The sequence below is a fragment of the Epithele typhae genome (assembly GCF_022376455.1).
Source record: "Epithele typhae strain CBS 203.58 chromosome Unknown BXZ73scaffold_12, whole genome shotgun sequence".
Lineage (NCBI taxonomy): Eukaryota > Fungi > Basidiomycota > Agaricomycetes > Polyporales > Epitheliaceae > Epithele > Epithele typhae.
Window position 1 is genome coordinate 348,488 of NW_025954203.1, and position 18,564 is coordinate 367,051.

At 59.5% G+C, this 18,564-nt stretch overlaps 7 protein-coding genes across 7 annotated transcripts; 3 read left to right on the forward strand and 4 right to left on the reverse strand.

Annotated features, from left to right (window-relative positions):
• Nucleotides 1-230: 230 nt before the first annotated feature.
• BXZ73DRAFT_99530 (uncharacterized protein) lies at nt 231-1,943 on the forward strand (the record flags this gene model as incomplete). Its single annotated transcript, XM_048028037.1, has 3 exons — nt 231-1,424; nt 1,488-1,851; nt 1,909-1,943. The coding sequence occupies 3 exons, from the start codon at nt 231-233 to the stop codon at nt 1,941-1,943; spliced, it is 1,593 nt and encodes a 530-aa protein (XP_047879830.1).
• Nucleotides 1,944-2,257: 314 nt separating this feature from the next.
• BXZ73DRAFT_99531 (general substrate transporter) lies at nt 2,258-4,440 on the reverse strand (the record flags this gene model as incomplete). Its single annotated transcript, XM_048028038.1, has 8 exons — nt 2,258-2,281; nt 2,345-2,610; nt 2,667-3,039; nt 3,111-3,410; nt 3,470-3,567; nt 3,695-3,967; nt 4,091-4,183; nt 4,236-4,440. The coding sequence occupies 8 exons, from the start codon at nt 4,438-4,440 to the stop codon at nt 2,258-2,260; spliced, it is 1,632 nt and encodes a 543-aa protein (XP_047879831.1).
• Nucleotides 4,441-6,125: 1,685 nt separating this feature from the next.
• On the reverse strand, nt 6,126-6,727 carry BXZ73DRAFT_43829 (uncharacterized protein; the record flags this gene model as incomplete). Its single annotated transcript, XM_048019214.1, has 2 exons — nt 6,126-6,365; nt 6,425-6,727. 2 exons carry the CDS (start codon nt 6,725-6,727, stop codon nt 6,126-6,128), a joined length of 543 nt encoding a protein of 180 aa, XP_047879832.1.
• A 3,279-nt stretch (nt 6,728-10,006) lies between these two features.
• Nucleotides 10,007-11,716, reverse strand: BXZ73DRAFT_76042 (uncharacterized protein; the record flags this gene model as incomplete). Its single annotated transcript, XM_048022341.1, has 4 exons — nt 10,007-10,330; nt 10,389-11,057; nt 11,120-11,403; nt 11,452-11,716. The coding sequence occupies 4 exons, from the start codon at nt 11,714-11,716 to the stop codon at nt 10,007-10,009; spliced, it is 1,542 nt and encodes a 513-aa protein (XP_047879833.1).
• Nucleotides 11,717-11,719: 3 nt separating this feature from the next.
• On the forward strand, nt 11,720-13,272 carry BXZ73DRAFT_89014 (Maf/Ham1; the record flags this gene model as incomplete). Its single annotated transcript, XM_048025142.1, has 5 exons — nt 11,720-11,726; nt 12,079-12,168; nt 12,270-12,440; nt 12,508-12,697; nt 13,167-13,272. 5 exons carry the CDS (start codon nt 11,720-11,722, stop codon nt 13,270-13,272), a joined length of 564 nt encoding a protein of 187 aa, XP_047879834.1.
• A 996-nt stretch (nt 13,273-14,268) lies between these two features.
• On the forward strand, nt 14,269-15,294 carry BXZ73DRAFT_14152 (kinase-like domain-containing protein; the record flags this gene model as incomplete). Its single annotated transcript, XM_048017490.1, has 2 exons — nt 14,269-14,851; nt 14,969-15,294. Coding segments are annotated over 2 exons (909 nt in total), but the record flags the coding sequence as incomplete, so codon positions are not given.
• A 1,881-nt stretch (nt 15,295-17,175) lies between these two features.
• BXZ73DRAFT_99536 (Sin3 associated polypeptide p18-domain-containing protein) lies at nt 17,176-18,415 on the reverse strand (the record flags this gene model as incomplete). Its single annotated transcript, XM_048028039.1, has 4 exons — nt 17,176-17,190; nt 17,475-17,943; nt 18,207-18,316; nt 18,365-18,415. 4 exons carry the CDS (start codon nt 18,413-18,415, stop codon nt 17,176-17,178), a joined length of 645 nt encoding a protein of 214 aa, XP_047879836.1.
• Between the last annotated feature and the right edge of the window lie 149 nt (nt 18,416-18,564).

Below are 18,564 nucleotides of genomic sequence, written 5' to 3' on the forward strand. Positions count from 1 at the left end.
GTGCAAGGCGTCCTTGATTTGAAGCGGAGTGAGTGGACAAAGTCCCGTGACCGCGGTCGGCAAGCGGAGTTTAGATCTCCGCGGTCTCAGAAGTGCTGAGCTTCGATCAAATGGCTACCATCCCGCGCATCGGCCCTCAGACAAACAATACATAAGACTGGCCTTGTCAAATTCCACCGCACAACCCCCTTCTTCCTGCTCTGCGCATTCACCTCCGCACGCCTCTGAAAATGCCCCCTCTCGTCGCTCTCAACGAAGATGTCCTTCGATATCTCTTCGATATCCTCGAACCCCCGGACGCACGTCGAGCCTCTTGCGCAAGTAGAGCAATGCATATACTCGCGCGACCCTGTTCTCTCTCCGAGGTGGACCTAGGTTCCTATTCGTGGCCATCCCGCAACGGCAAGTCGGTGATGGATGTAGTCGGCTACCTCTTGGCTCCGGAGCCATTCCTTCTTCAACCACGCCTCACCTACCTCACCAAGCTTTTCCTACCACGAATAAGGTTCAGAGTGTTCATTGGAGAAGAAGAAATCCGACAGGCTCTGGATCTTGCTCTGGTTGAGCTCCTTTCTCAAGCTGTCTTCATTCGAACACTTGAAGTACCGAACGTCGCTCGTTACGTCCACAGAGAGTCCCGGATTTTTGATGCCATCCCCCGACTCCAACATCTCACCACACTCATTCTGTCCGACGTGGTCCCTGGCGCTTTGTCTCAGCTACGGCCTTCACTACATCTGCTCTCATCTCTTCGCTCCTTACATCTATTCCTCCACAACAACACTTTCCCCAATTCGTTTTTGTCACCTGCGGGAGACAGCATATACCACTTTATAAACTCCCTCTCTCGACTCCGTCGACTTTCTCATCTACTCCTCAGGGGAGACCCGAGTTGCTATAGCCAAGCTCTTGACAGAAGCGAGCTACGGCCCCTGGAGCCTCTCCCGTTTCTCCGCCATCTCGAGCTGGTCGCGTGGCAGCCAGTCTGGGTCCCCCCCTGCCCGCAGCTCGAACACCTATCCCTCCGCGACCTCTACGACACCGACGTCCTGGTCGTGCAACCTTTTCCCACCCTCCGCGTCATCGACTTTGAATTCGACGAGAGCGAAGAAGGGGTTTTCCCCACCATCTCCAAAGAGATCTCCATCCGCCACGTCGACCATCTGCGGATCCAAGGCCCCATCGCGGTTGACACCAAGCTCAGGTCAGAGGCGACGGACGAATTCCGCCTCGATCTCTTCCTCGACCGCATCCAGTCCATATCGGCGTTCTCGATGGGGACGGTCTATTACTGGCATGATGTTGAGGACCAGGTGGCCCCAGATGCGGTCCTGGCGTGCGCTGTCAGCCTCGGCATCCGGTCCTTGCATGTCACTAGCCTTGCTCCGGAAGTTCAATCTGCATCCGCGTTCGGTATTCTGCTTGTATGCATCCCTCTGCGCGTGTTCCCGGCTCCGCTGACCACCCCTTTTCCCTGTCTTCCTCAGAGCTGCCTTCCTGTATCGCTATCGACGATCCCTCTCCTCCACCTCGGCATCACTCTCGCGCCCACGTGGTTTTCCTGGACAGAGGACGCCTCCGAGGACACGGATGTACCTCCGCCGGTGCAAACCACTTACGACACGCTTCCCCGAGCGTTGGTAGACTCGATCCCGACACTCCGCGTCCTCAAAATCGAGATCAAAAGGCCGAGAGAGGGAGAGGGAGCCGTGCGCATGCGTTGGCAGCGCTGGTGGTGGATCGAGCGCATGGGGGAGAGGGCGGAGATGGTCGAGCTCTGGCGCGAAGACGGAGAGCGGGCGTGCGAGCTGATCGAGGACAGGGGCTTCGATCGCGAGAAGAGTCTCGACGGTGAGGCTCTCGCGATGGTATACCCTTGCATGTGCTGACAAGTGGCCATCGTCGCAGGTTTCTTGACGCCGAAGCGTGTGTACCAGCCGTGATATCGTCCTGCAGAACCTGGCTTGAGCACTTGGCGAGAACACAAATGTATTGAAGCTAGCAGAAGCAGAGGAAGACCATGCGGAAAGTCCGATGCGCGCGGGACGGGAATGCGGTGGTGGTGGTATGGGAAGTGGACCAGCGTTTGACTCCGCCCAGGCCTAGATTGACACGATCATGTGTGCACGCCGTAGCGCGACATAAACGCCGATAGAGCTGCTCATGGCAAACGTGATATTGCTATGAACCTAGTATACAGAGGGTGTCGCGCGAGATGTACATGTACAGAAGAAAAACTCAGTCACGACCACCAGCATCACACCTTTGCGTCGTCAATCACCTGCATAAACCCGGCCTTGTCAGCTTTGAGTCGACTGGGAGCACTCTCCGGACAAGCACGCACCTCGACAACCTCGCGGTCGCCCGATTCCTTGACGACGACCTTGACCTTGCGCGCGCCCGCGAACGCGGGCCACGGCTGGTTGAACACCTCGTCGAGCTCCTCGAGCGTCCGCCCGCGCGTCTCCGCGCCGAACAGGAACCAGAGCACGCCCGCGATCACGTCCCAGACGACGAAGACGAAGTAGTACTTGTATCCCCACCGCTGGAGCCCGACCGAGTTCGCGAACGTGTTGATGAACCCGGCCGAGTTCGCGATGATGACGTGCACTGCGCCCGAAAGTGAGCGGCGGCGGCGCGCGCGGACACGCGAGCGACAGACGTACCGGCCATGCCCTTGGCGCGCATCTCCTGGTCGAGGACCTCGGCACAGTAGAGCGCCTGCAGCGGCGTGTAGACGAAGCTGTACGTGATGCCGAAGAGGAAGATCATCGCGATCGTCGCGTGCGCGCCGTCCACGTTCGTGTTGCCTGCCTTTCCGTACGCGCCGCTCAGCGCGGCGACGGTCGCGAGGAGCGCGGCAAGGAGGATAGAGCCGATGTAGAGGCGCGCACGGCGCGGCATGCGGTCCGTGAGCGCAGCGCCAGTGAAGGCCCCGGCGCAGGAGAGGAGGTTGTTCGCGAAGTTGTACAGCAGCTGGGTGTGTGAGGACGTGACCCCTGCGTTCTTGAGGATGACAGGGAGGAAATAGGTGATGAGCTGTGTCGCGCGCGTGTCAGTAACGGCCACGCTTGATCCGCCCGCAATGATGGCAGAGACTGAACACGCACCCCGTTTCCCGCGAGCTGCCCGTTCCAGCACATGAGCGCGAGGGAGACGACGCGCCAGCGCGCATTGGCGCTCCGCCAGAGCGCCGAGTAGTCCCACACGGGCTCCATCTTGCGCACTTGGATCATCTCTTGGAACTCGCGCAACTGGAACTCGATGAGCGGGTTCGTGGACTTGCCGTCCACCGAGTGATAGGCCATCATGACCGCGCGCGCCTCCTCGATGTGCCCGCGCGAGACGAGCCAGCGCGGAGACTCGGGGCAGAACCAGAGGCATGATAGTACAATAGTTGGAGGAATGACCTACGATAGCGGTCAGCATCCGGCCGGAAGCACTGAGGTCAAAACCTTTGGGCGCGCACCTGAAGGAGGAGGGGAAGTCGCCACGCCCAGGTGCTGTTGAAGTTCACCGAGCCGACCATGATGCCCGTCGCGGGAATCGCGCCGACAAAGTAGCAGCCTGCGAATGTGTTTCGTAAGTTCCATGCGCCAGGCAAGTCACGTTGGCGCCTCTGACGCTCTCGCGTTTCTCAGCACCGCGCCGCCACGGACTAAATGAAACACCATCCGCGAAGGGGTGCACTCACTGTTGTATGCCGCGCCCAACCGACCGCGCCAGTGCGCAGGCGCGAGTTCTGTGACCCACATCGGCGCGGCGGTCGTCGAAATCGCGATGCCGAAGCCCAACACGAACCGTCCTCCCAGGAACATCCCCGGGTTCTGTGCAGCGGTGACCACGGATGCGCCGATGAGGATGATCGTGCAGCCGACGGCCATGCCCCCGCGCCGCCCAAAGCGGTCTGCGGCGGGCCCTGCAAAGAACGCCCCCGCGAATTGACCGACGACGTAGATGAGAAAGACTGTGCCGGAAGTGCGAAGAAGAAGCAGAGAGATAAGGGTGGGCGATAGTGAGGGAAGCGATATAGAGGAGGCATAGAAGTTGTCAGTACACGTTCTCAACCTGGAGCGATAGCGGGACGTACTAATGCCCGTTGCTGAGCCCGTGGACGTGTAGTGGAAGTAGTTCAGATACTGGTCCATCGCGTTGATTCCGCCCATAAGAGAGCCATCAAAGCCTGTGAGGTCGTTCAGCAGATGTTCAACCTAGACCCGGGCAGCAGCACACACCAGAAGAAACTGCGTTCATGAAGCCGACCATACAGATGAAGTACAGTGCCACCGCGCGCCGACTCCACGGGTCCAACTTCGAGTTGTCGATGGCCTCCTTCAGCTCCGGCTTGAATACCGTCTCTTCCACCCGCCCTTCGAACGTCGGGCTCCGCACACTCCCTTTCATATCCGCATCATCGAAGCTGTCTTGCCGTGTCGTCATGTTTCGTCCGTATGCGCTGGTCGTGTGCGGTGTTGTCCCAGAGAGTGAGAGGTGTGGGGCGAGTGCAGGGAACGTACCCAGGCACGGTAGTCCCGAAGTGCGGGCAGGCAATATATACCGCTGCCGTCCGCGCCACGCCCTGGGTTTCTGATTGAAGCGGGTCACCGGGACCGCCGTGCGGAGAGACTCTGGCGGGCGATAACAGGACGATTGCGGCTACCATCCCAAGTGCGGGCTTGGCAAGAGCGCCCGCAGAACCGGGCCGCTCGCTAGCGCACCATCGTGACCTGCTACACCGTAAGCGCGTTAGAAAAGATATGAGAACCAACACTGAGATATCACCGGAGTGGGTCTTGAGATCGTTGGCGCTTTATCTTCCGAAAAAATTGAGACAGACGTCTGCTGACCGGCGTTGGTCCTGAAAGCACATCAAACTCACGAATTGATGTCAGACTATGTAGCCGACCTCGAGCTAGCATTTTGCAGTCGTGATAAGCGTGCATGACACTAGCTTCTTGGAGTAAGTACTCACCAAAACGCGTAATTTGTGCTCTCTGCCTCCCGGGCGCGTTTTTCTGAGCTTAAAGGTGCCAACCGTTATGTCTGACTGTTGCGAGAAATTAAGCTTTAAGGACGGCGGTCGTGGTTGTGGAAGACGCGCTCTAGTGGTAGCAACTGTTGACCAACTCAGGATAAGATAAGATAAGATAAAAGCCACAGCCCCTTGGCCGAACTCACTGCAGCACCACAGGAACGTTCTTCTCAACCTTTGTAGATTGCTCGGATACATCGGGGTCCCTGGCGCTCCGCATCTTCTAGTGTACAGACGACCTAGTTAAATGATCTCATCCACCGTGCATGTCATCATTCACTCGGGGATCCGCTGTTTGATATTTATGATAGATATAGACGTTCGTCGCTCCTCAATTATCGTACGTTCAAGGGAGGGACTGCGAGCCGAGAGGCACGGGTCCTGGAACCATAAGAGTGTGATAATGTGAAAATAATACCGGAATGACGGGTTGGGTGGAAAGATGCACGTTGCGCTAGGTTGGGCTCTGTTGGGCTGCGATGGTACTAAGATGCCCCTGAGTGCGAGCGCCATTAAAAATGTTAACGGGGGACTAGTCTTCGTGCCTGGACCGCGGGCATTCGCAGCGTAAAACGCCAAGGTTGGGGGCCTGGGGCAGAGGGGGTGTCAGCGATGTTCAAGAAGCGAACAAAACAGCGCTTTCGCCGCCTGAAAGTGTCCACGCTCCGACGAACTGTTGACTGTATGAAGGCAGAGATCTGAGCTCTGCGATAAGCACTGATAGCCTACTATATGCGCGAGTAGATGTGTGAACAACAACAGCCCAGAAAGACAGGTAGAAGCATGGACGCATGAGCAGGTACGTGTACAGGAGGGACGCACAGACATACAGAGCCACTGAGATAAACGTGCATCGAGAGCATAAACGACAGCGGAAGCAACACGTAGGGCATAAACAGGGGAACACATCGGTGATAATAGGAGTAGGGTGTCGCGGGGTACCGCAGGGAGATCGGAGTGTAGTGTGAGAGGAGGAGGAGGAGGAGGAGGAGGAGGTTGGTGACTTCAGCCCCTCCAGCAGTGCCGCAACACCACTAGAAGAGGTATCGCATAAAACACGGGAGCTGGGTCCCGTAGTACTTGTCCATCGGACTCAATGCGGGACGTGTCCCAGTTGCTCGTCCGCCGCCCTCGCCTCGTTCACAAATTCTGCGCGAAGGCGTTGGCGTACGACCATGAGCGCGCGGCCGAGGTTGTTTTGTCCTTGACCGATCAAACCGTCCCCAAACACCACGTCCTCGTCGAAAAAGACGAGGTCGGCGTTTCCCGTGGAGAAGAGCAGTGCGCGCAAGTCATCGTATTGAAAAAACTTGGTGAGCAGGATGTCTTCGAGCTATCGGCGACCACAACGTCAGCGCCTAGACCGATAGAGAAAGGTGGACGGAAGCTTACTATGCTCATCTGGATCTTCGGCCAATCCGGGCGCCAGTACTCGCGGTACCTCTCCCCGAAAGCGACGGCCTCCTCGCATGTTGCGGCGTTCCGCACGGCTTCGGCGACCTCGGGGTATTGCGGCAAGAACTTCGCCGCCTCGTACAGGTGCGAGGCCGTCGGGTACCCCCGGTCGTCGTGGGAAATTACATGTGGCGACCAGTGCAGCAGGTCCGCGTATTCCGACATCCGGTTGATCCTGATGACAGCTGGAGGGAGTCGTGGGGCCTCGGGACGAGGCGATGGAGACCGCCGCAAGCCCATGCGTTCGGTGAATGAGCGGTGCGAGTGGGTGGGCGAAGGCGGGGGTTGCGACGGGGGCATGTAGCGCGGGGCTGGATTGCTACCGTAGCGGTTGTGTGCGGGCGTACTGCGAGCGGGCGACGGAGAACGCGCGCCCGCGCTCGTTGGAATGCCAGGAGGGATGACCGGTGCGACAACACCTGGTGGAGGTTGCACGACCGGAGACGCCGGATGTGGCTGGGGGAACGGCGGTGCTCCTGAGGGTATCACCGTGACCCCGGGGGGAGGGACACCGAGATCAGGTGGTGCAGTTGAGATGGGCGCGGCGCCTGGAGGATTGTAGATGAGCGTTGTACTACCATCCGCGTTGTGCTGCACAATGGGATAGACTTCAACCTGTCGAGACGGGGATATCTGTATCTGTGTTCCAAGCCCAGGAGGAGGATAGAACATCGATTGATTCTCGCGCTCGTCATCGTGAGATCTTCGAGACGAGCCGCCCAATCGGTTGCTGAGGGAGCGAAATAGCCCTTTGCGAGGCTTCTTCTCGCGGCTCGAGCGCGAGCCGGTGTTGTGAGAGCCTGGCGGAGACATCACAGGTGCAAAAGGAACCACGTTGACCGCAGGTACGGTGTGGAGCGCTGGCATGACTTCGATCCTGGCGCGGATGGCACGCTCGTCGATGGGCTTGCGCAGCTCTTCACGCATGTGCAAGTACGGCGAATTGAGGAAGAGGTCCCGTGGCGGTGGCGGGAGTGGATTGTTGCTTCGGCGTATGGGGGAGAACGGGCGGGGACGGATGGGTTCAGGTGGCGGAGCAGGTGCGGGGCCCCCTCCTGCGATAACGCCGCCAGGCATCCCTGGGCCCATCGCGCCCGGCGGCACGATTGTCCCCGGCGGAAACATGGTCGCACCCATAGGTTGTACTGTCGGGTCGAAGTTTGCTCCGAAAGCAAACCCGCTCGGAGGGGGCGGGATGACCGGTGGCGGACCATCAAACGGGCGTGATTCGGGGGAGCTTTCCGCACGGCGATGTGTCCGTAGCGCAGGTATAGGCGGACGTGAGGGATCGCGCCTGCGGTCGTAGGGTCCGTACTGCCCTGGCTCTAACTGTGGCTGGAGACGTTCGCGTGCTTCGGCGGTGAGCTCATCGGTGAAATCCGTGGTTGGTGGCGAGTCCCAATCGCCGGGGGGATAGAAAGGTGTAGCGCCAGCACGATCGCGGAAGGATGAGGGCATTGGCGGGATGACGGGAGGTGGGGGACTACGGATGGATCGCTAGTGGGGAAGCCCGGGACTGAGGGCGAAGGCATGGGCATGTTCATCGGTGGCGCAGGGAAGGGGTTTCCTCTCGTAGGAATCGCGCCTTGCAGAGGCATGCCGGGGACGACGGGCTGTAGCCCAGTTTGCATCGGGAAGCCGGGAAAGGCAGCTGCCTGATCGTACCCGAGCTCTGTTGCATGGATGGTGCGCGCCGAGGGTGGGTGAGGCTGCGTGTATGCGAGAAGATAGAAAGAACACGCACGAGGTACGCCATACGGATTGACCCCATCGTACTCCTCGGCGTATGAACCGTGAATCCTATCGCCCCTCATAAAACCTCGCGGCTTCTTGCCAGGCAGGAAGCCGTCGTCGTCGAGGTCTTCGTAGATGTCTTTGCGGCGTCCTTGGTGGGTAGAGAAGCTGCGTTTTGGAAAGCCGCTGTCGCGGGGGTCGCCAGGATAGCGAGACCGCGAGCGCGGGCCGCCGTACGAGCGGCTGGGGTTGTTGCCCATGAGCTTGTAGAGAGCGGGTGGGATAAGCGAGAGCGACCGAGTGGTAGAGGAGGAGAAGGGTATAAGGGACGGCGCGCCACGAGTCTCGCCCACAACGAGCCCGGAAGGCCTTCTGAAAGCGACCTCGACGCCCACTCACGCCGGGAATATCAAAATTTCCGCTCGTGCGATATGTATGAGTAAACCTTACGAGAAATGTAATGTTTTTGGTAGCGTTCTGAGCCCTTCAGAATGACACATTTCGCGTGCATTGAAACTTTATGTGCCTTGACCTATTCTCGAGTCCTCAAAATGAAACATTCCCGCGTGTGCAGAATGATTTCTCACACATAGAGTTCTGGTGGCCCGGGAACTCAAAGTTTCCCGGTGTGCGAAATCATCTGCCAAATTTGACGTTCCTCTCATCATTTTGTCGGCCTCGCAACGATATATTTGGTGTGTTGTTCCGGCGGTCCTGAAATGTTATGTTTTGGACCTGCGCGCCCGCTCATCGCCCGCTCATCGCCCACTTGTCGCCCGCGTGTCGCCCGCTCGTCGCCCGCAGGCCGTCCACCTCCCTTATTTCCTTGCGCCCTGCTTATTGCGCGCAACAATGTGTGGGCGACGAGCGGGTGACGCGCGGGCGACAAGTGGGCGATGAGCGGGCGATGAGCGGGCGCGCAGGTCCAAAACATAACATTTCAGGACCGCCGGAACAACACACCAAATATATCGTTGCGAGGCCGACAAAATGATGAGAGGAATGTCAAATTTGGCAGATGATTTCGCACACCGGGAAACTTTGAGTTCCCGGGCCACCAGAACTCTATGTGTGAGAAATCATTCTGCACACGCGGGAATGTTTCATTTTGAGGACTCGAGAATAGGTCAAGGCACATAAAGTTTCAATGCACGCGAAATGTGTCATTCTGAAGGGCTCAGAACGCTATCAAAAAATTACATTTCTCGTAAGGTTTACTCATACATATCGCACGAGCGGAAACTTTGATATTCCTGGCGTGACTGTGAGTCTGTGACCCTCGCGGCCACCGCGCCGCAAGCAAACGAAATCTCAACTCCACGTGGCAATTAAAGGTCACGCGATCGTGTTAAGGCGCTTATCATCCAGCTCCAGATGGCGAGTCGGGGGGAAGAAACTATGCACTCACGTCCACCCATCGAATGCGCGGAAAGCAGGATTTGTACGCCATGGAAAGAATAAAGAGCAGAAGCAGCAAAAGAACAGGCATGCAAGGCGCTCGAGCAACCATGCCGCATAGTGGAGCTCTCGACGCTCTTATAAGCAAGGAAGCTCGGAGCGAAAACACTAGACGTCGTAAGATCGAGGATTGTGGGTCTAACGAGTTTAGGATGGCAGCAATCCCAGAAGGATGCTCGGTACGAAGAAGCATGTTGGACTGAGAAGTCCCTGTTCCATGGTCAATAGTGGAAGTAAAGTGCGCAGGTAGACATGCGAGAGTCGGGAAGCTGAGAAGCAGGATAATGAGACCGGCATCAGGGAAGGATGGCCATCGACGGGAGAATGTTATGCTCGTCGTCGACGCTTCCGTGCTCGCTTCGTCCCTTCATCCCGGTTGGAGTCCTCGTCACCATCATCCGCCCCTGCGTCACCACCCTCGAGGTGCATGATCGCCCGCCGCACCGCATCCCGTCGCACCTTCTCGGGCACTCTCTCCCAGTACAACGACTCGCGCTCACCCGCCACCAGTTCCACCTCTATTGGCTTTTGTGACCCGTTCGGGGCTCCGGTACCGATCGCGTCGAGACCGGTACTCTGCAACGGAGGACGTGCCGATATCACATCTACAAGCGTGCGCGCGTATTGCGGGCTGGCAAGCCGTAGGTGACACTGAACGGGAAAGTCAGCGGCGAGCGCCATATCCCCCAGAAAGAGAGAATATACTCACCGACAGCATCCCTTTATTGTAATCAATGTAGTCGAGCGCCGACGGGGAGTCCTTGAAAGCGCGCAATGAGAAGAGGGCTTTCAGAGCCGTCTTGTTCGTCTCGGGGTGCACGTTCCGCACGAAGACAACGCAGCCGAGAGGGAAAGGTGAAGAGGGTCCGAATGTGCTCCCGTTCGTAGTGGGGGCCGAGTCCCAGCCATCCGCGGGTCTCCGTCCATTGGCGCCGCCATCGCTGCGCTCATCCTCGGTATACACCACTAAAGATGGATTGGGGGTGGAACCTCTCCCCGCCGGGGTCATCTCGTTGAGTAGCTGTTGGCGGTAAGTCACATATTCCTCCTTGAGCATCTCCCAGCGCGCCTTTGCGAGACATCGGAATCCAAACTTGACCGCATCCAGGGTCAGAAGCGACTGTGCGAGGTCGTCTGGGGGAACCGTCCGCCGAGGGTGCCAAGGCCATGTGGTTGCGAGTCTAGATGCGTCGTCCGCTCCGGCCAAAGTGACGAGCGCGAACCCTTTGCACTTCGGCGCGTCCCCGGGGCGATCAAGGTGATGTGGAGGCAGGGTGATTTGTTGAACTCGGGTGCTCATATTCACGTCAGAGACGACCAAGTGCGATGCAAAGCGATAGATGCTGGAGACGCTGCGGTGGGACAGCGGTATGCCTTCCTATATGCGCAGTGACATGTCCAATTGGGGGTCGTGGGCGTAGTGGGAGACTCGCAACTCACGATATACACCGTACAGGCCTCCCATTCGCTTCTGTTCGAGTTCCGCGCGCGCTTGAGCGCATCGTCCCAGTCTTTCCTTCGGACTTCAAATCCCCCCGTATCTTCTTTCCATGACGCGTCCTTCCCATACCACGCGGCCTTCTCCGGCTTACTGACGAGCATGCGTACCTCCAGCAGGTCAACTGCATGTGTGCGCGCAGCTCTAGCCAGAGCGGCTTCCGGCGGACGCGTCGAGAGGTGAAGAAAGTGCGCGGAGTGACCGATCAGATAGCTGAGGGGTATCCCTAGATGAAGATCAGCTTTCACTGTCAGAGTCACGTGAGCATACGCACATCCGTCGTCCGCGTTTGTTACAGCCATTCGGAGGTCAACATTGGACCACAGGCTGTGATCCGAGAGCGAGAGACAAAGAAGCACGGCGAAGTCGTCATCCTTGGCACTCCCGGCGCTCTTTCCTTTCCCTTTGACGTCTAGGGAGTCGGTGTGGATGTCCAAGGCTTGGGGTAGAGTCGAGGGACCGGCATATGACGAGGCTTGGGGACGGCTAGCAGCCTTTTGGGACTTCAACGCGACTTTGCGGGGGACAAACTCGAACATGCTATGTCCGGTCCGTAGACAACGGGGCACGGGGCAGGCCAAGAGCAGGAGATGATAGGAGACGATGCGAAAGGAGGCGCGGCGAGACTCAAGAGCGCGACGCGTCCAGCGCGTTCGTGCGCACGTGCAACGGCGCCAATCCACTAGATAAGATAATCGGATAGCCTGGGGCGGGTTGAAGATGCTATCAGCGACTCTCTTTACGTGCTTGTCCGCAACAATCGACTTGGCGACTTAGAAATCCCAAGACACCGCCAAGGTGCACACTGCCCATTGCTGACTGCTCACTTCCACCGGACGCAAATGGAAATCAGTGAGTGCCACCGCGATCGCATTTACATCCGCTTCCTCACTTCACGCAGCCTTCGTAACCGGGAACGCCAACAAGCTCAGGGAGGTTCGTCAAATCCTCGGCGCCGTCGGTATTGAGGTCGACTGCCAAGAGCTTGACAGTGCGTACCGCTCGCTGGCCCAGTGAGTGTCCGCCAGCTCATAGGAGTTCCACACGGCCCGCTGGACCCTGCTTGCCACTCCACCTCTCCAACCATGCCAGTTCCGGAAGTGCAAGGATCGACGCGCGACGTCGCGATCGCCAAGTGCAAGCGTGCTGCTGAACTTTTAGGCCGACCATGTATTACCGAAGACACCGCGCTCTGCTTCGAGGCCCTCAACGGACTGCCCGGGCCATACATCAAGTATTTCCTCACGGAACTCGGTCAAGACGGTCCGTCAGCGTCTCATTTGTCGATTGGACGGATTTTTATGACTGGCCTGATTATATGTGGTTCCAGGCTTGAATAAGCTGCTTGTCGGCTTTCCAACGACAGCGGCCTGGGCGCTGTGCACATTTGCCTATAGCCCCGGCCCTGGACACGAGCCGATATTGTTTGAAGGACGGACAGATGGCCACATAGTCCCTGCCCGGGGCCCAGGTTCATTTGGTTGGGATCCTTGCTTTGAGCCCAACAACACCGGAAAAACGTGAGTGCTCCCGCAATGTGGTAAACAGGGGTTATACGCATGCCCACTATGGGCAGATTGAGCACACTCGTGCTCGACGCGGGAAGTTCCGTACTTGCCACTCGCGGGTACGGGGATTTCCGGGGACCGCACTATACTCTCAGCCGTTCGTGGTGATTCTTGACAACTCGGACGCACTACTACACAACGCTTCTATTGCACGATATAGGCGTACGGAAGGTCTTCCAGGCGTTGATAAATGTGCGAAGTTGTGGACGAGGAAACCCGCGCGGTCGCTTGGCGAGTTTCCTCCCATTTCACCTACCCCCGAAGTATACATTCGTTGCGGTTGTTCTCGGGAGCACTGCAGGCGCTACACCGTCTGCTCAGGGGGGTCTCGACCTCGGTGTACACCCTAGAACATATTCTTCTGAGCTGGATGCTTGGCAACGCCGACTACTATGATGGCTAACGCCACCGTCCACCTCAGGTACGCTGAAATGCAAGCAGATGAGAAGAACAAGATCTCACACCGTGGTCGCGCCCTAGCCAAATTGGAACAATACCTCCGGTCTCTGCCATCTACAGCCCAGTGATCGAGATTTCGGCCCGGTCGTCTCATTAGTCCAGACCGGTGTAGCAGTATCGATTGAACACGAAGTATACAAGCATTAGTAGAGGTTGTTGACATTTGTCCGGCATCACGTCAAACCTGCACCGAATCGGATTCCTTGAAGGTAGGCGCCACATTTGTCGTACGCGGTAAGTGCTATCGTGCTTATTAAAACGCAGGAAAGGCAACCGCTAACTGCGCCGCCCCGCATTAGGCTTGAGCATTCACCCTGCAATGCATTGGGGCTTCAGGTCCGCGCAGACCCCTTTACATCCGCGCCTACGATCAGACACGCCGGCAACTCGCTGGCTGTGACCCCAGCGGGTAATCTACAGCCGGAGCCGTCGATCACTCACCAGTATCATTGGTGCGTCCACGCGCTCTCAGCTCGAAGTCTCCAACTCCATGCGTCATACCTGCATCCTGCCGCACGTGGCTGGGAGGTATGCACCGACGCTCAAGTCGGGCGGGGCAGTAGGCGTCGAGCGTCGGGTCGTGCTATGCCGCGAGTGCACTAAGACACGAGACCCACGTTGGGCGCGGGCGGGAGTGACGTGGGCTGGTCGGGCGTATGTCAGACGAGGCTGTCAATGCCTCAGCATCGACGAGATCGACGAGATCGACGAGACATTGCGATTGCACAGAGCGGGCACACAGAAATTCCGCGGACAAGCGGGCAAACCCGTAGATGCAATACATATATGGACGGCTGGAGCCTATCAGCTCCAACTGTCTGGCCGTGGTGCAAGCCCGCGCCTGCTCCACCTCCACGTCCCCACTTGCCACGGAACGCCGCCGACATAAGGACTGCGGATTTCCTTCATTACTCCCTCCTCACAGCGCGTAGCGGCCTCCCTCTCCTCCCTTCTTTCTCCACCGTGTCCCCCTCTCCTCACCGCCTTCCTCCTCCCACCCGCCCTCGCGCCTGACTCCCAGTCGCTCTCCTCGTCACCGCCTCCACCGGTACCGCCGGCCCGCCATGGTGCAGATGAGCTCCTCGCTCCCGAACTTCACTGGCATCATCCTAACTCAAGACGACTTCTACCTCCGCCTCGTCGAGGAGCTCGGCAGTGGTGCTTACGGAGTCGTCTACCTCGCAGAAGACATCTCCCCCACGCCACGCGGCCCGCGCTACTATGCGGTGAAGTGCATGCTCCGCTACCCCGAACGCTCCGAGCTCGCAGGCCAACAGCGGCGCGAGCTTGCGCTACACGCGGCGCTCGCTGACATCCCGCACGTCGTGGGGCTGCACGCGATCATTGAGGAGGAGCTCCACGTCTACCTCGTGCTCGACTTCTGTCCTGGCAGCGACCTTTTCAGCGCGATCATGGACCGAGCTGCGTACGCGCAGAACGACGAGGCGATTCGACGGGTGTTCCTGCAGATCATCGACGCGCTCGCCGAGTGCCACGCGCGGGGCGTATACCACCGCGACCTCAAGCCAGAGAATATTCTCGTCTCTGCGGACGACCGCGACGTGTTTCTCGCCGACTTCGGGCTCGCGACGCGCAGTACGCGCTCCACCAATTTTGGCTGCGGAAGCTCCTTCTACATGAGCCCAGGTGAGCATCTCGATCTTTACCGATCTCATCCTCCCCCCCTATGTCACTGCCTTCCCGCTCCCTTCGCTGCTATCGTAATCAATGTTGACTGTATCTTTTCATCCCCCTGTCTTTCAGAATGCCTCGGCACGCCTACAGCCCCGTCCGGCAAGGGAAAGCCCTACCGCACCGGGCCGTCCGACGTCTGGTCGCTCGGAACCATCCTTTGCAACCTCGTCAGCGGGCGCAATCCGTGGCACATCGCCTCCGCCACGGTCGACAACGGGTTCCGTACATACCTCCGTGAGGGCCCGGCATGGCTCCACGCAAACCTCCCGATTTCGGCAGGCACCGCCGCGATCCTAGGCGCGATCTTCGAGCCTAGCCCCCGTCGGCGCATCACGCTCCCCGTACTCCGCGAGGCCGTCCTCCAGCTCGACTCGTTCTTCCCCGTAGCTCGCCCCCCTGTGCGCCTCTATGGCGACTACGAGTGCACGAACGAGTGCTGCGACGAAGGGACGAGCTGGGCTGGGCTGGGCGGTGAGGACGAGCTCGCAGGCCCCACGTGTGCGCTCACGACGTTTGCCCCGGATCCGCCGCCACCGACAGTAGCAGTTGTAGGGGACTTTCTCCGGTCTCGTTCCCGACCTCGCTTTCCAAGCCATTTGGCCGCGTCCACCTCCACGCTCTCCGAATCCGACTCCGCAGCCACCACCGCGAGGTCGTCGCCACCCTCTCTTCTTGGCCCGTCTGCTTCCTCCACCGCCGCCTCCTCGCACTTCGTCAAGCAATTTGCCTCCGACCCAGTGCTCGAGGCCGCCGGTGACGCCCTCGACCTCGCCTTCGACGACGATGAAGACGACGATGACGACGACGACTGGCGGAGCTTCCACTGCGCCGGTCCGTGGCCGCAACCTCCCCCGTCGAACACCCTCGCACTTTCGCTCGACATCCCCTCCTGCGCCTTCGCGCGCGCCTCGCGCCGCGCCCTCTCGTGCGACTCCACCCCGCCGCTCTCCCCCACCGACCTCTCCTTCACCACCGACGTCGACTCCCCCGGGCCGTCGACCCCGGAGCCCTTCACCGTCGGCCTCCCGGATGGCGACTGCGCCGTGTCGCCGCTCGCGTTGCTCCCCGTCCCCCCGCCCGCTTCCCCTCACGCTCGCGCTCGCTATCGGCATCCGCCGTGGCCTCCGCACCCGCGGCGAAGTTTCCGGCGGCGTCGGCGTGCGCGTCGTTGTCGCTGGCCGCGAAGGCGGCCAAGTGCGCGCGCCGCTCCGTCGGGCGGCTCGTCCAAAAGGTTAGACGTCCTCCCATGTCAGCATGCTAGGCGGTCTCGCCCGATGCCGACTGGCGCGGCTGTTACTGTACGTTGACTCCCCGGTCTGTGTTTGTATCACCCTCTGCCTCTGGTTTGCTTCGGTATGTATCACCACTAGAATGGACGGACCGGGATTCCCTCGCGTCGTGTTGTGTTATCTATGGTCGCGGACGGCGTCGATTCGGGCGCTGCGACGACTGCATGTATTCCGAGCATTGTATACTACCCTGCATTTCAGCAACATATCCAGATCTGCCTTCACGTTCTTCTCTCATCGGTGTGCCTGCGTGATTAGTTTCGGTGTGGTTAACGGTAGGACGCGTCTCTTGCTTATTAGATCGGCCACGCGTAAGCATGACTGCCACATGTTACTCCCGCTTCAAAGCTTCAACCTATACGTACCTGTGACGTGCACCTCGGCGGAAGTACTGTCGGCTCAGTCCAATCTAACATGTGGAGCGCGGGTTGAACGATCTTGTCCTAACGGTTTACTTCCGCATCCCGGTTTACTCCCGAATCCGGATACCGGGGATCCACCCGATCTAGATACAATTGGGGATGCGCGACTTTGGCTGTCGAACAACTGGGGCGCGCATCTGCACGGAAGCACCCTCCAACCACGCGCATGAGGGAGAACCTGGCTGAATTCCGACGTTGGACACTGGAGACACACGGGGTCGAATCGATCGGGCTATAACCTGACCTTACCATCTGGAGTATGCGATCGTGCATGCACATGCAATGTGCATATCTAGACGAGGCTCACCGTTGGCTCAGAAATTTTGTGGTGTACATATTAGCTAAGGTGGCGAGGCGAAGCAGTCTAGACCGAGCCACTTATGTCGCAAGCGGATCGTGCGCAGTCCTGGACAGAACACTGCGCATCATAGCATTCATCCATTCACGATACAGACACAGGCAAAGCCACCTACGCACAAGTCCTGGTTCACGCAGCCCCGCCAACTCCAGCGTACAGCATACGCACGCAGCCCACGCTCTCCATCCCGCCACTCAGTCATACCGCCTACGCCGCGGCGGGCTGCGCGAGCGCGACAGCCCCCGTCGGGCCCCTCCCCGCCCTTCGCGGCGGGGTGGCGGGGAGACCCTCCGCGGTGGGGGGACGCGTCTGTCATCCCGGTCCCGGTCACGGTCCCGCGCACCTCTGTCGCGCTCCCTCTCCCTCTCCCGGTCCCGGTCCCTGTCCCGTCCAAAGTCCCCGCGGTCGCCTCGCCCTCCTCCGCGTCCACCGCCGCGCCCACCCTCGGGGCCTCCACGCCAATGACCCCCACCGCGCCCCACGCCCGGCCCCGCGGCCGACGCCACGTTCCCGCTCCACCCGCCATCCGTCCCACGCCCGCCAGGCGCGTCCCTCTTCCACCCGTTCGCGGGCGGAGGCGCGGCCCCGACCCCGACCCCGGCGCCCTTGATGACGAGCTCGCCGTCGGGGCCCGCGGGGACGACGACGCCCTTGGGGAGCTGGACCATGACGCAGAGGTAGTCCCCGGGGACGAAACGGAGCTCGTCGAGGGTGCGGTCCTGCTCGGTCGAGGACGTCGTGTCCCGCTCGTCGTCCTCGAGCAGGCGCGGGGCGGGGCGGCCGAGCGAGCCGGGCTCGCCGAGGATGTCGCGCGAGTAGACGGTGCCGAGGTCCTTTTGGGCGAAGCGGCCGCGCGCGGTGGGGTCGGCGAAGACGGCGCGGAAGGAGAAGCGCGCGAGGGGGTGGCGGTATTCGGTCACTGGGGGTGCGGAGGAGCGGAGGGTGGTGAGGACTTCCCTGAGAGTCGCGTCTTTCCTGTGAGAGAGGTTAGTCTCATGGGAGTGAGGACGCGTCGGGCGAGGGTGCGACTGCTGACGTGCTGCGTCATCCGGACCAACTGTGTTCCAGGCTGTCTTCGCCGACCACAAGGCTTCATAAGTCCAGCACGCAGGCTCATAGAACATATATAGCCTCATGGCATTCCACAGCCGGAAGACGTCCTGCCCCTCCTCACCGCCCTTCTATTTCATGCAGCCCGCCCTCTGCGCACGTATGCAGTTGCAAACACAGCGACGTACCAAGTGTATATTGCTTGCTCATCAGAGAGCGGTAAAGGCCCGTCTTCGAACTGCACTAGACGGTGGTATGCACCAACTTTTACAAAGGTGCGTATGAGGAAGGGGGCAGTCTGCGGATGGATGAGCCATGATGCAGAGCAGCAAACACGGACACAAACCTTCTCCCGGTCGACTGTGGGCTTCGCTGATGACGGTGTTGGGTCGTCCATCTGGGTCGAGGGAAGACGGAAGGGGTGGTAGAGCAAGAGCAGGGAAGCTGCAGTCTGCAGTCCGAGTCGGACGCGTCGAACGCTTCAAATAACGCTTATGTAATAATAGTAGTCACACAAATTTGGATCAATCGTCAACGCGTCAATGC